General features: G+C 41.7%; 1 protein-coding gene across 1 annotated transcript in view; it reads left to right on the top strand.

Moving 5' to 3' along the window:
- Nucleotides 1–14,380, top strand: part of ABHD12 (abhydrolase domain containing 12, lysophospholipase) — a 62,816-nt gene extending 48,436 nt beyond the window's left edge. The window contains exons 9-13 of the mRNA XM_054985386.1: nucleotides 722–801; nucleotides 2,066–2,148; nucleotides 8,152–8,230; nucleotides 8,698–8,825; nucleotides 11,696–14,380. Of these exons, the coding sequence (XP_054841361.1) occupies nucleotides 722–801; nucleotides 2,066–2,148; nucleotides 8,152–8,230; nucleotides 8,698–8,825; nucleotides 11,696–11,738 (413 nt within the window). The 3' untranslated portion in view covers nucleotides 11,739–14,380. The remainder of the gene's footprint in view (nucleotides 1–721; nucleotides 802–2,065; nucleotides 2,149–8,151; nucleotides 8,231–8,697; nucleotides 8,826–11,695) is intronic.

A 14,380-nucleotide genomic window follows, 5' to 3' on the forward strand; every position in this document is an offset into this window, starting at 1 on the left:
CAGTTTGCAGTGATAATCTCTTGGCTTTTCAATTGTGATTTTTTTTCCAAAAGAGATACTAGATGTGTTAGGCTTTTATATCTTTCTGTGTTTTATATATAAAGAGACCTGTGAGAAAAGGTAAGTGCTTAGCAGTTTTCAGAATAAGTGGGGAAGTGCTATTCACTATTTTGTATTTGGTTTTTTAAAAAAACCTTCAACCAACCAGTCACTGGATATGATTTTAGTTGCCATCAAAGCTCACTTTTATAATGTACTGAAAAAAACGTGGTAGGCTAAATCTCATTGATGAGTTGGGTATTTTGAGACTTTTGCATATCTGATCTTTAAAAAATGGTCCATTCTGTATTTTTACTTATTTCCTGTATATATAGTCCACTTGCTTGCTGAGACTCAGGGTGGGTTACCCAGGGTAACTTGAGGCAATCAGTAGGATGAGACATCTAATGAGCAATGGACTAGGATTATAGACATCTGAAACAAACTTCCTCCTGTAGTGAATGTGTCTGCCCTCTTTAGTCAGTTGAACTAGCTTGTGTAGTATATGTTAAATGTTCACATAGCTCCTTTTTCTTACTCTGAGTTGTTCAGATATCCTTGAGCTTCAGTGTGATGCACTAAGCACCACTGGTTTGAAACTTCTATCCATTTTAACGAGCCTGGCAGAGAGGCCTCTGTTTGTCATGGCCAGCATTGTAATCTGTTTAATTTTATTTTCCAGAAACTCCTCCAGATGCTCTCATACTAGAATCTCCTTTTACGAATATACGTGAGGAAGCAAGAAGCCATCCCTTTTCAGTGGCAAGTACAGATTGTATACTAGAATGTCTGCCTTCTGTGTCTAATAATATGAATAAGCCAACTGCTCAGCACATCTTTTGAAATGTTGCATTTGCCACATCTGTGTGGTGGGCTTTTCCTCTGTAGAGTTTTGCTAGTCTTCATTTTCAGGGAATACCATTTATAAGGGACAATCAGCAAAAGTATTGGTGTCTGTTGTTTTTACCAGCACAGGAAAGATAATTATACAAATAAATGATAAATATTAATGCTGACGATGACCAGAGGTAGTTTATTACGTTTACCACATAGGCCACAAAATCTCAGTTGAAGTGGTAAAGCACAATAAATGTGACTGTGCATAGAATTTGAATGTATAAGTTAATGCTTGTAGGAGGTTTCTGTCTGTGCCAAGGAGGCTAGAGCATAAGTTATAAGTGCTTGTATATCCTAAGAGGAGTCAGTCCCATTCACACACAATCTCATGTGGAATTGCCATCCTTTTCACTTACTGGGCTGATTGGGGGAAGGTAAACTAGCTTGTTGGGCTTGCTTTTCCCTCAGTACATTGTCCTGTCTCATTGGAAAGAGGAGAGGGGAGTGAAGCAGGAGGTGCCCCTCCTTGCAAGCAAAAGCCACTGTCCTACCTTGGAAATAGGCTAAAGGCTGCAAGCTGTCTTGTTCTTCTCCCTCCCCAACCGTGTGTCCATTTAAGGAGGACAATAGTTTGCCCTTTAATATAGTGGCCTTCCTTGTCAGAAGTTATACCATTGGAGAAAAATCCATGAGGAGCAGTGAGTGGTTTCAGTTGTCCACCTGGAAGCAAATCCAACTGCCCCTTCCCCCTTCAGTGGAGCTATTTTGTGAATAATTTCCAAATGGGGTACTTGCTCACAAATCCTGTACTACTTTTACATTATAAACTACGGAAGTGCATAGATCAGGACATGAAATTGTTGGGGTAAAGGAGGGGGCAGTGATCTTGAGAAGTCGTTCTCCTGTAAAGAACTGGGCTACTGCATGCTCACATACATGTTTTAGAGAACTGAGTTGTAAAATCATTCACAAATGACTAAAATAGCAAAGAAAGTTTTAATTACGTTTGCAAAGCAGCCTGTGCAAAGCAAGATCTTGCAGAAAGGCTGATGGCAGTGCAAGGTGTTTTTGAATTCGTGTGTGATTAGACTTCATTTTAAAACAGTTTTCATTTAGAAATGGAATGTAGGAGTCTTTCTCTAGATGATTAAACCCATGCTCACATACTTGTAAATGTTTTTTTATTCAGATATATAGGTACTTCCCAGGATTTGATTGGTTTTTCCTTGACCCGATCACCTCTAGTGGAATTAAATTTGCAAATGATGAAAAGTAAGCAGACACTTTCTCTCTTGAATCTTCCACCATTCTTCTTTAGATGTAGAAATGTAAGTGTTTAGAATTTGTGCTAAGGAAGTATACGTGGAATACACTGACTTTCGCCAGTTAGGCTGTACAAAGAGGAAAGAGGTTTATGGCAGAGAAATCCGAAGGATGTAAATGTGAAATTGCTACCCATTTATCTTGCCAAGAACATTTTAAAAGCAACAGAACTCCCAGATGGAGATGCAACTCCTCTCATGCCAATCTATACCATATGACAGGAATCCCCAACCCTTATGAGCCTATAGACACCTTTGGAATTTTGAGGCAGGCTGGTGGGCCCTACTAAAAAATGGTTGCCACAGGAGGCAGAGCCCAGCACACATACAAAGATAAGAGGAAGGGGGACAGGGAATATAAACATGCAGGAGATGCCCATGAGGGTGGGTGGGTAACACCCACACACAAACACAGAGAATGATGACCAGTGGGGGAAAGGGAAAACAAAATATGCATACAAAGAAGGTGACCAAGGGGGAGACAGGAGTCTTCAGGTACTCTCTAGCCCCACGGCCTCACAGTTGATCCATGAGTCCTGTTTACAGGAACCTTATCTAGGGAGTGGGGGTGGGGGAATCCAAGTGAAAAGCACCTTTATTTGTATGAAGGCAGCCAGTTACTGGTTCTGCCTTCACAATGGTCCTGCCTGCTTTCTGAAGCACATGGTACTGGTGACCCCTGCCATATGGCTATTCTTGCTTCTCCCTTTTCCCTAGATAGATGTAGTTAAATATATTTATTCTATCTTGAGCACAGCTAGTATGACTATTTTCTGCCTATTTCTTACTTCATTATATGCCAAAAATACGTGTGCTTATCAGTCATCAAGAAGACTGGATTTTGGAGCCAGGATGTTTGTTTTGTGATGCTTGTGGATGTAGACGTGACAGTTATTTCAAGAGTAAGATGTAGCCTCCCTTCTGTTTCTGTGTTTTGGGGTAGAGAGAGTTTCATAGGGGATCTTTTCCCAAAGGGAGTCTCTTCTGTGCACTCTGCCTCATTGCAGGAAACTTATGGGATACCTGCTGTTTTCAACAAAAGGCAAGGTGTGCACTCCATCCTGCAGTGAAAGTGCTTGATGTTACAGAAATTAATGTGGGGGAGTAAACTGCTAAAGAACATGCCCTGCTTCCTAGGTAAATGATTATATGGTTAACTACTAATAAAATGCTTGCCCCTATGTCAGGCAAGTTATATGCAGGAAGAGTTTAGATCTGCAGAACATACATGGTGCATGCACATAAGTGGGACCCTTCTCAGTGGCATAATGCAAATTTAGCTCCCACTGCACTCCTTTTATTTTTATTTATATGAGTCAATGGCAGCCGTTCACTTGCATTGGAGGAAAATTAGAGCAATTAATGGATGCCATTGGGAATGGGCTGGTTCTGCTTCCTGCGTCTGGTGGGGACCCACCTTTTACCTGCAGATCTGCTCCTAGAGACAGTTCTCTCAGCACCTTCTTTCATAGATCATGGCCTGAGCATGGTCTGACCATGTTACTGCTCGATGAGAACAAGGGGAGGGGCATTTCTTTTTTTAAAAAAAAATTAGAATTTTATTTGAAAGGAAAAATACAAACAGCAATAGAAAGTGCATAGAACTTTATACAAAATACAGAAGACTAAATTTAAGCTACAACAGAAAAGAATGTTTAGAATATGTTGTAACAGCTAACTTATGGAATGTTTCTCCTCTCCCTCTCCTTAATTATTTATACTTTCATATCAATAATCTTTTATACTCAACATTTTAAGGTCTCTAATTTGTAATTAATCTATTACCATATTAAATGTTCTTAATTTTGCTTAACTTGGAGCTATGTAATCAAAGAATTTTTTCTACTTTTTTCTGAAATTCCGATACTGGTCTATTAAGAAGTTAATTTAGTCATCGATGCATATTTGTACACTTTATCCATCCACTCAGATATATCTGGGCAAGACTCTGACTTCCATTTTGCTGCATCTAATACTCTTGCAACTGTCACCATGTATTTGAAGTTTGCCATGTTCTTTTGTAATAATAGGTGTTTATGGTGGTATCAGTGGCGAAATTGGTGGGCTTAATCTGTTTCTGCATTGAAACCATATTTTAAGTAATCCATTTCTTTGTTTGTGAACATCGTCTTGCTTTTTAATAGTTTTTAATGATTCCTTAACCCATAAATAGTTGTGAATTCCTTCTTTAGTGTCTGTTGTTTCCAATTTTGTGTGTCTTCTGCTTGGATTTACGGTCCAGTCTTTTATCCAAACTAATGCAGCAGCCTGGCAATACAATGTAATATCCGGTACTGCCAACCCTGAGGGTACTGGGGCGTTTCTGAGGGTACAGACCAATCTGAAGGTTCAGTCTCTGTTCCCACCCTCTTCCCAAGGGAGCATGGTCTCTAGTGGCAATACAGGTTTACCTTAGACATGGGCATGATCCAAAAATTAATCCCGATTTAGCTGATTGTGATTCCGCGGCGGCACCAAACTCAGGTACCCAAACCTCACCGATCAAGTCCCATTTCCGATACAGAACCGGGAATCGGGAAGGCCGACGCGGGAGGGCGCCCCGCGGTTTCCAGCGCTAAAGGAATGGTGGGTGAGGAGGATGGCAGCCGCTGGGCCCGGCAGGCCCGTGGAGGCGGCGGCAAGCCGCCTCCTCTCGGGGCAGGGGGGGCCCACGGGAGTGTGCCGGTACTGTCACCGGGGGGGGGACCAGAGGAGATAGCTCCCTAATTCCCTATCCGCTGAAGCCCAAAGCTAAAGCTCCCTCTCTCTCTCTCTCTCTTGCGCTTTCTCTCTCCAAAAGCCGCAAGCGAGAGCTCACCTCTGTCCCACTCCACCCGCGAGCGGAAAGTGAAACTTTGTTGCGCAGCACATGGCTATTTATAAAGCCTGGGTCTGCTATGCAGGAGGGCTGTGTTTGGCTGTAAGAGCTGCCTCTCAGGCTTTACAGGGATGAGATTCGAGTGCCCATGGCTACAGAAGAACACCCCCTTCCCCCGCCCTCCCCTCTCTGCTCCCAATTGGACAAGACGGGCGCGCGCTTTTCTGGCTGCTCCGTGGTCGGAAGGAAGCCCTGCTGATCAAGGAAAGCTGGGCTTCCATTCACATTTCCAGGGTGACAGAAGGAGGGGAAACAGCTCCGGCATTCCCCAGGCTCCGTTTCCACGGGGCTCCGTTCCCTCGGGAACAGATGGCTGGCACCAGACTGTCTGCAGACTGCAATCCCGAATGTAAACCAATCGATCCGATCGAGACCCGATAGAGCGCCCCACCCGAGCGCTGAACCAGGAGCCGTGGACGGAACTGATCAGCCCGGTCCCGATGGCACAAACGCCAAAATCGGGGCAATTTTCAGTCCGTAATTCCGATCGTGCCCACGTCTAGTTTACCTGAAGCGGGGGAAAATCTGGAATTACCAGAATCCCAAAGTGGCAAGCTGCTTTGGAATTCTGGTATTTAGCTCGCTTCGTTATGCTCCGTAGAGATTTGGAGCATACTGAATTGAGGGGGAGCAACCCCCCCCAACCCCCATCCTCTTGGGGTAAACCCAGTCACCCCACTTACCTGACTGGCAGGGAGAGGGGAGGCCGATCAGCTGGATGGTGAGGAACTGCAGAGCTGGCTCCTGTGGGGCCTGTGCCCCTGCCTCCGCTGCCTTAGTGGCCAGCTGAGCAGCAGCAAAGGCCGGAGCCGGCTCCTGCAGGGCCCACACTACCACCTCCGCTGCCTTAGCAGCCAGCTGGGTGGTGGAGAAGCACAGAAGCGCCTCCTGCGGGGCCCTGCGCCGCTGCAGCAGCCAACTGGGTGGCGGGGAAGCGCAGAACCGCTTCCTCCACCGCCGCAATGGCCAGCTGGTTGGCGGGGATCACCCTGCCAAACAGCTGATCCATAGGTTTAAATGCCCCTTTCTGTGCTGCTTTGCAGCGGCACGGAAAGGGGCATTTAAACCGCTTGACCTGAAGCTTCCTGAAGCGATATGAATCACTTCAGGAAGCTTTTATTCTGGGTTTCTGAATTGGGCCCAGCATGCTGGGCCCGATTTGGAAATCCAAAATCATTGCCAATCAGGTCCGATTCAGGTACTTTACCCAAATCCAAAACCCGAATCACACACCCCTAAGCTGCAATAGCCTTGTGAAATAACATCAGGAAATATATGGCAGTTAGATAAGCATTACATGACCTAGTAATGACTATATGTCAGTATAATTTATTATTGATTCAGTATATGTTGTTGTTACTGTGGACTGGACATGAGATCTCAGCCACATCATCATTTAACACTTTTAAAGTAGTTCAGTCAACAGACTTTTTCTAAGGCACTAATCCTTGTCATAGTGAAGTTTATAACATTTGCTCTCATAAAAGTAGCTTGAGCATTATCTAGCAACTAACAGTCTCCCTTCCACAGCATGCATTTTAGGTCACACGTTGAACAGTGGAGGTTTATATAGTGTGGAGCATAAATACCAGCATTTAAAATAAAAATGATTTATTGAAAAAGTCCACAGTCTGAGCAGCATCAAATCAAGCATGGAATACAAAGAAATGGTTTAAACATGCAGTCCTCTGGTTACCACATTCTCAAAGCTTCCTATTACCTTGGAGTCTTTGTTAACTCCACATGGCAATGACAGCCATCAAGATGGAACTCAGGTGTGAGAGCTCCTTCTTCAAATGAAATCAGCCAAAATGGAACCCATTCCTCTGTGCCAAGGGAATTTAGCTCTTCTGTTTGCCCCAACTCAGGGTCATATCGTCTCTTTCTGAAGTCTTAAGCATAGAATCATAGGGTTGGAAGGAACCTTTAGGGTCATCTAGTCCCATCCCCTGCTCGATGCAGGAAATTCACAACTACCCCCCCCCCCCACTCGACTGCCCTAGTTACCCCTGCTCCATGCCCAGAAAATGACAAAACACCTCCAGGATCCCTAGCCAAACTGGCCTGTGGAAAATTGCTACCTGACCCCAAGGTGGTGATTGGCATTAGCCTGGGCATGTAAGAAGGGCCAGAAGAACTAAGCACTGATGTAAGCCATTCTGCACTGATGTAAGCCATGTTCAGTCTAGCTTCCAGTATCCCAAGTTTCTATTGCCTTTGAAGTCTCATATGCCAGGTAAAGTATGAGTTGACCATTTCATTGTCTTCTGCTGGGAGAGCCATTTGCATTTGTAAATCTTTGATGGTTGGGTACTTGATGGTACAGATGACTGGCTGGGCAGTACTTGAAAGCTTTCTCCATATCTTCCTTAAACTTGTAAGTTGCCTCAGAGGCCATGTTTAGCTGAAAAATAAGATAAACGTGTGAGTAAATGAGCATCAGCACTGCAATCACATAATGGATTTGATGGTGCTTTTATAGTGAGGCCCAAGAGTATGTGCTCTGGTCCTTTGCTTGTAAAGTCTGTTGCTGCTTCACCCAGCCTAGTTAAAAGGACACTCAGGGTAGACTGACCATCAACCGTATTTCTGGGCTTCATAGGAAAACTGTTTCCCCTTCAGTGTCTTCCATCTGCATATGTAGAAAGTACAACTTTTCATCATTAGAGACAAACACTAGTAGACAATCCTGCTGCTAGGAGCTCAGCCTTTTATAAAGTACTCTTTTAAGTCTTGTATTTTTCAAGCTGAGTGACAGGAAATTGTTGGTAGCTAATCCATGCTACTTTGTTTTAGCAGTTTCACCCTGGTTCAGAGTCCTGGCATAGGTAAGAAATAAATCCTGGGTTGTCACAGTGCCAGAATGTAGATAGTACTACAGATTATGTTTCAGTAAAGAAGACATCCTGTTGTTAGGTGGTTTTTGGTCTCTGCTCCAAGCATGATAGATGGAGAGAAAAAGCATGTCAGATGGTCAACAAACCAGGCTCATTCTCATTGCAAACATTCTATGTTGATCCTATTATCTGATCTCAATAAGTAATACCAACAATACTTGTTTTTGTATTTTGATAGCGTGAAGCATATTTCATGCTCTCTGCTTATTCTTCATGCTGAAGATGATCCAGTTGTGCCATTTCATCTTGGAAAGAAGGTACTTTTAAAAATTGTCCTGAAGCATTCATTGCCTTCTGTCCTGTCCTCCCTAAGTGCATATAGGATAAAATTAATGGGAATGGAATGGTCATGATCTGTTACACAGAGAATGAAGCAGTTTTACAAAAGGATGGAAGCAGAAAGACAAACATCTTACAAGCATCAGTGAATGGTTCAGAAGGACCTGATGGCTTACTTAAAGTGGCGCACTCAGTGAAAGAACTGAGGACTCTAAAAGAGAGTTCTAAACCAGTTATTATTATCTCTTGTTATAGGGCTTTTCATGGGTAAAATTAATGTAATTAGTTTCCAGTGAAGGGAGAAACTAGTGTGGCTCAAATTGTTTCTTACCTAAATCAAAGATTGATGTAGAAATAAGCAACTTCTCCTTGTGTATGATATCTAATTAGGCTGCACCTCTCTATATTTCATTGACTTACATTGACTTTGTATTTCTTTTTACAGCTGTACAACATTGCTGCCCCATCGCGGAGTTTCCGTGATTATAAAGTGCAGTTCATTCCATTTCACACAGACCTAGGCTACAGGCATAAATATATCTACAAGAGCCCAGAACTACCTCGAATATTGCGGTAATTAAAAGGATACAGGATAAAATTAATGGGAATGGAATGGTCATGATCTGTTACACAGAGAATGAAGCAAAGGGAAATTAACACATGTATAGATAACTCTTTTTTACTGTGTGCTAATTAATCTGGAGCAACTATTGTTGCCTGATTCTATACTGGGAATTGAGTAAATAATTTGAGGTGATACAGTACTGGAGCTCTCGGATGCAGAACTTAAAAGTCTGTATATCACACACATCAGTGAGGACTTGTGTTCATATTACTTTTAGGAATAGGGAATCGTTCTGCTTTCACTAGGATTTGGGGTTGGAACCACAGCTTTGGATGGGAAGGGTATGTTTCCAGGAAGGATCTAGTGATCACTGCTTTCTTGCAGGTTCCAAGCAAATCTGGTAATATTTCTTTATTTACTATATTCATATTCCGTTGTCCCTGCAGAGCAGGCTTAGAGCAGATTACATCACAATATAAAACAGAAAATATAATAAAATAAAATTCCATTTATAAAATCCAACAGCACTCAGATTGTCGTTCCTTCCCTAAAACCTCACTAAAATTTCCCTCACTAAAACCTCACTAAAACTACCTAATAAAGTTAGAGAGCTGCAAAGTAGGGATTGTGTTTTTGCCTTCCTTCTTGTAGCCATGGAACATGTGAGGCTTCCAGAAGTGTAGAACCACTCCAATGAAATAAAAGTTTTCACACGCCCACCGTTTCTGTTCCCGCATCCAAGACTTTGATTGGAGAAGGTCTAAAACAGGCAGCTATTCAGGACACACACATCCCATTTGACAGCCTCTAAGTAAGTGGGCGGCAGCTGTATTATGCTTGTCATCAGAACGTTTCTTCAATGAGAACAGCATGTAGGACAAATTAAAAAATCCCCTGCATCTCAGATTTTGGGGGATGGGGTAGGTCAGATCAGGGTACCCCCCTGATCTGACAGTCTTGGATGCAAACAGGGAGATAATTGTGGAGTGAATTAGAAAAACTGTTCTAGATTTGATGATCAATTTTAGAGTTTTATCAGGTCAGAATAAATTCTTCTTTGCCAAAACTTAGTGAGGCAGAACCAGGTAATTCTGCTAGTCGGTAGTTAAATTTTCTTATTTATTTGTCCTGGAATAATTGCCTGTTTTTGCATGTTACTCTAGAAAACAATTGGGACTCTAGCCAGGGTAACTAGATTTAACTCAAGACATTTTGGGACAATGCACAAGAAATTCATTTTTACCAAAATGTCCAAATAATTATAAACCAATATAAAAGTTTATTTTAAAATGCCATATAAAAGAATAAGCATAAATGTAGCCTCTTGGTGGAGTGGTTAATAGAAAGGTACAGTTGGGGACCTAAGAGAAACCCCTTTTCCACACAGCTGCATGCCCACCTTTTTCTCACAGGTGAGGGCTGGGACAGCAGGTGGGGAAGGAAGAAAGGGGTTACTGCTTGCCCATCTTTGTCTTTGTCTCAGTGCCACTGGCAGCCACCTTCACTCCTGCCTACATTGGCCAAGATTCTTTACATTGCACACAGAACACTTCTCTAATTCAGGGGTTCTTGTAAATGTCCAATTTTTTTCTTGAATATTTGTGATGTTTTTTCCTGCAAACCTGGTTCCCCTGGATTTGTGTAAAATAATTATCTGTACCTGGCTCCAGCATGTAGGTTTTTCAGTCTGCACTCTGTGGGCAAGGTTCAAAATTAGTTATTTTGAGATGTGCTGAAGCCATGAACAATACCTGGGGCTTCTTTTGTAATCCTGTTCACTTCAGTGGAGGTTCCTGCTGAAAGTGTCTTTAAAATGTGCATTGCTGTATTCTGTAAAACATGAATCAGTCAAAAGGGCGCCTGTTGGGAAACCTGTGTTCTGTGATGCAGCCTTGTGCATTTGCATTCAGCCATTCATCCTAGGCAAATATGGCTGAAAATAATGGCAGTCTCCCTTTGGTGAAGAGGCCTGATTGGCTACTCCCCAGTATAGGTGGTCAGCCAGAGCCCATAGGTTTTTGTGCATATGAGACAAATTTTTTGCACATTGAGGTAAGTAATTTGGAGGGTGTTGTTTTAAGGACTGTACAGTGTCTTTAAGTTGCAGAGTTTTGATAAGCATATTGGCATCAGAATAGTTGCTAAGCTTGGTAGTTGCAAAAATAAAGTTATGTTCACAAACTCAGTCACATAGACTAATTTTCTAAACAGATTTCGCTAACAGAATAAACTCTCATCCACACAGACATGGATTCCCTCAGGCTTTTCCACACAGCTTGCCTGAACTTAGAATAACCTCTCTCTGAGATAACACAGACTGACCCAGGTTCACATAGTTTGTCCGACTTAAATAGAATTAGGCTCTCAAGCTCCCACACTGTTTGACTGCCTAACCCAGAATGAATACTTTTCCTCAGCACTAAAAATTGCAGTTCACTCTGCCCCCTAAGGTACAGCTTCCCTCTAATCACAGCACACTCCATTCACCCATCCAGCCCCCTTCTTCCCACCTTTGAGGCCTGCATTTAAACCCACAGTAACAAATAATTAAAACCCTACATTAATAATCAGAAATATAGTAATTCATAACAACAAAATAACAAACTTAATTTACATGAAAAACATTACCCCAGCTCTCTCCGGTCCGGATTCATCACTCTAACTACACCATGCTAAGTATTGTGGATCCGTCTTAGGAAGTGGGATGTCACCTCTGTGTGTGTGTGTGTGTATGAGAATCGGGTGTAGAGCTTCCAAATGGTGTTGGTGTCTGTGTGAAAAAACACTGAGCACAAAAGGTCATGAGGGATGAAACTCGAAATCCAAAGCGTTTGGCCCTTCAAAAACGGCTGATGCTTTCCCCCCTTTTTTCTCTTAGGGAATTCCTGGGAAAAACTGAACATGAGCATCATCGTCACTGAAGAGATACCTGCATGGTAGAGTTAAAATTGTGTCACTTTAAAAAAAAATGCCATTTTTAAAACAAAGGCACTGGATAAGTCCCAGATTCTTGCTTCAGTCCCATTACATACCCGTGGATACCCGGCCCTTGGGACAGTAGATATGAAGAGAGAGAATATAGCTGGCTTTTGTCTTTTCCAGTTTTTACTTTAAAGAACAAGGACAAGAGAACCAACTGCATCTGAATAATGCAAGCACAAGAAAGATATGGCAAAATTCCTGAAAGTTGTGAACTTTCCTACAAGTATCCTGTACACTGCTTTAGAAGAAGAAAGCCTCTGAAATGCAAATAGGGTGTGATTTATCTACGAGTATATCTGTTAATCATTCAGTGGTACATCTGTTGTACCTGTGCTACAGGCTCTTGGTAGAATTTAGTTCAGTGAGTTTTGTTGTCATTGAAGCATTGAATTGGGGAGTTCCTGATGGGTTGTATACTGGTTCTTAAATTGGCTTGAGAAATTTTTGAGATCAAGATGTTTGCAAGAAAACATTTCAGAATTAAATGAAGGATGTTTAAAATGAGGCAACAACTTAAAGTGGATAGATTGTGATAAAGTGTCCCGTTCTCTACTGCCTTGCTTTCAAGTTTCAAAGCTTTTTACCCTATATTGATAATAAGCATCTTAATTATACTTCATATACAGACGCATCCTCTTGGAGATTATTTCTCCTCATCTTTAAATGGTTTTTGTTAGATATACAGGTCTCAAGTGATGTAAAATATATTGAATGCAAATGGCAGTCAATTATTTTTTAGAACAGTTTCTTTTGTTTTGCTTCTTGCAAAGAGAAGGGAGGATTTTAGCTCGAGTGTAGAATGGTAAGATTACTCATTTTTCCACTGTGGTGAAGATGTCTTCCAGTCTCCTCTAATCACAGAGACATATACAAGCACTTTGGGAATAAGAAAAATTGGTCTCCATCTTTAGTACTTACGGTTTTGCCTACAAAAAATACGTTCCATTTCCTAAAAAATACTCAGGTGCATAAGAGGTGATCAGAAGTTTTTAGTTATTCTAAATACCAGAGATTCAGCATAAAAACAAAACCACCTAGTTTGAGTTCTTGTGTTTTTCATTGGGAATAAACAGCTTTCTGCTTTAGATACACTCCAAACAGTGCAAATATTATCAAAAGCCCCAAACTTCATCCAAACCAACCAAAGGTATTAAAAGCTAAACACTTTCTGCTAATGAAACCTTATTCTTTTTCCTTGAAACAACTTTATTTTCTGCTTAAATGTTGGAGACTGGCTTTGTTTTTGTCTTTTTTATTATTATTTAAGAAAGAGAGATGTACAAAGACTTCCTGACCAGCCTTGAATGTTTTCCTCCTTTGGAACAGGTCAGGCACAAAAAAGAAAAGCAACTATTTCCCATTAGTTTAGAAAGCCATCTTTCCTGTGCTCAAAGTTAGCAGACAGCTAATGTACCTACTGAGTCTGACTCCTACTGAATCTAGCTTTCTTGTTCCCCACCCTGATTTGCCTTGGCTGAACTCCCGTACCTTAGATTAACCATGGGTCGGTCTCATTGAAAGTGCTGGTGGTGACTCATTCTGACACTTGTAAACTGGATACCTTTGTGACAAGACTCTCCAGGCATAGGGCAAGTGGCATGATTATTCAAGCAATATTTATAACTTTCCAGCTGGCCAGTGATTTTTTTTTAATTGCCCATGTAAATGTTTAAATTGCCTATATAAATTGGAAAAATCTAGATCACTTAATGATCTGTGGAGATAGTGGAAATTGATGCAAAAGTAGATTTTCAATCACCCACTGTATGTCTTCCAGGTTGCCATCTTCCCCTCTGCCACAAAGCCAGACATGAGTTCATGATACACTTCCAATGCTGCTTTTAGGATTTTGAGTCACCATTCATGCAGGCATGGCATGGCAGACAGTGGGAGGCATTGTGAGCAGGAGCAAACGATATTAATGAATCATGGTCATTGTATCTGTGGGCCCAAGCAGATGATTTTTCATCAATTCTAGATTGTGGAATTGGCCTTGAAATGTGCCATTCCTCAAGTGTACCATATCAAGCATAGTAGTCTTAGATACTTGTGTACAGAAGTGAATTTTCCAGCCTTAAATGTCTAGAGGGTGCTGTTTGCTAATAGTGTTTCTATACAGAATACTTGGTTTCGCATGCATCAAAGTCTTATCTTAGCAGATTTGTTGTAATCGCAAAGCAGACAGTAGCTTGTCCTTTGCTTCGAGGTTTCCTGCTGTAGTAAAGTGGACTAAGGTTTTAAGTCATGATAACATCTGAGCTGATTGTACCACTTAAAATTCTGTCTCCCTCCCTCCCCCTTGTGCTTGTTTTCTGCATTTAAAAGGACAAAAATTCTTGACTTTTTGCTGAAACAAAGGTACATTCCGTCTTAACGCTGCTGCTGCTGCTACCTTGGTGATGATAAAAGTGCAAACTGATGTGGAAATGTTAACTCCTCTGTGCAAAAAAAAAATTAGATTCCAAAGCATGCACCAGTGCTGTTTATTCCGACACATGCCAATTATTAGGCCAGTAACATGCATTGAAATGGAAATGTTTACCTAAAAGTGCGTAGCTTTATTAAAACAAATGAATTCTGA

Source organism: Eublepharis macularius, chromosome 1 (assembly GCF_028583425.1).
Source record: "Eublepharis macularius isolate TG4126 chromosome 1, MPM_Emac_v1.0, whole genome shotgun sequence".
In the NCBI taxonomy this organism is placed as follows: Eukaryota; Metazoa; Chordata; class Lepidosauria; order Squamata; family Eublepharidae; genus Eublepharis; species Eublepharis macularius.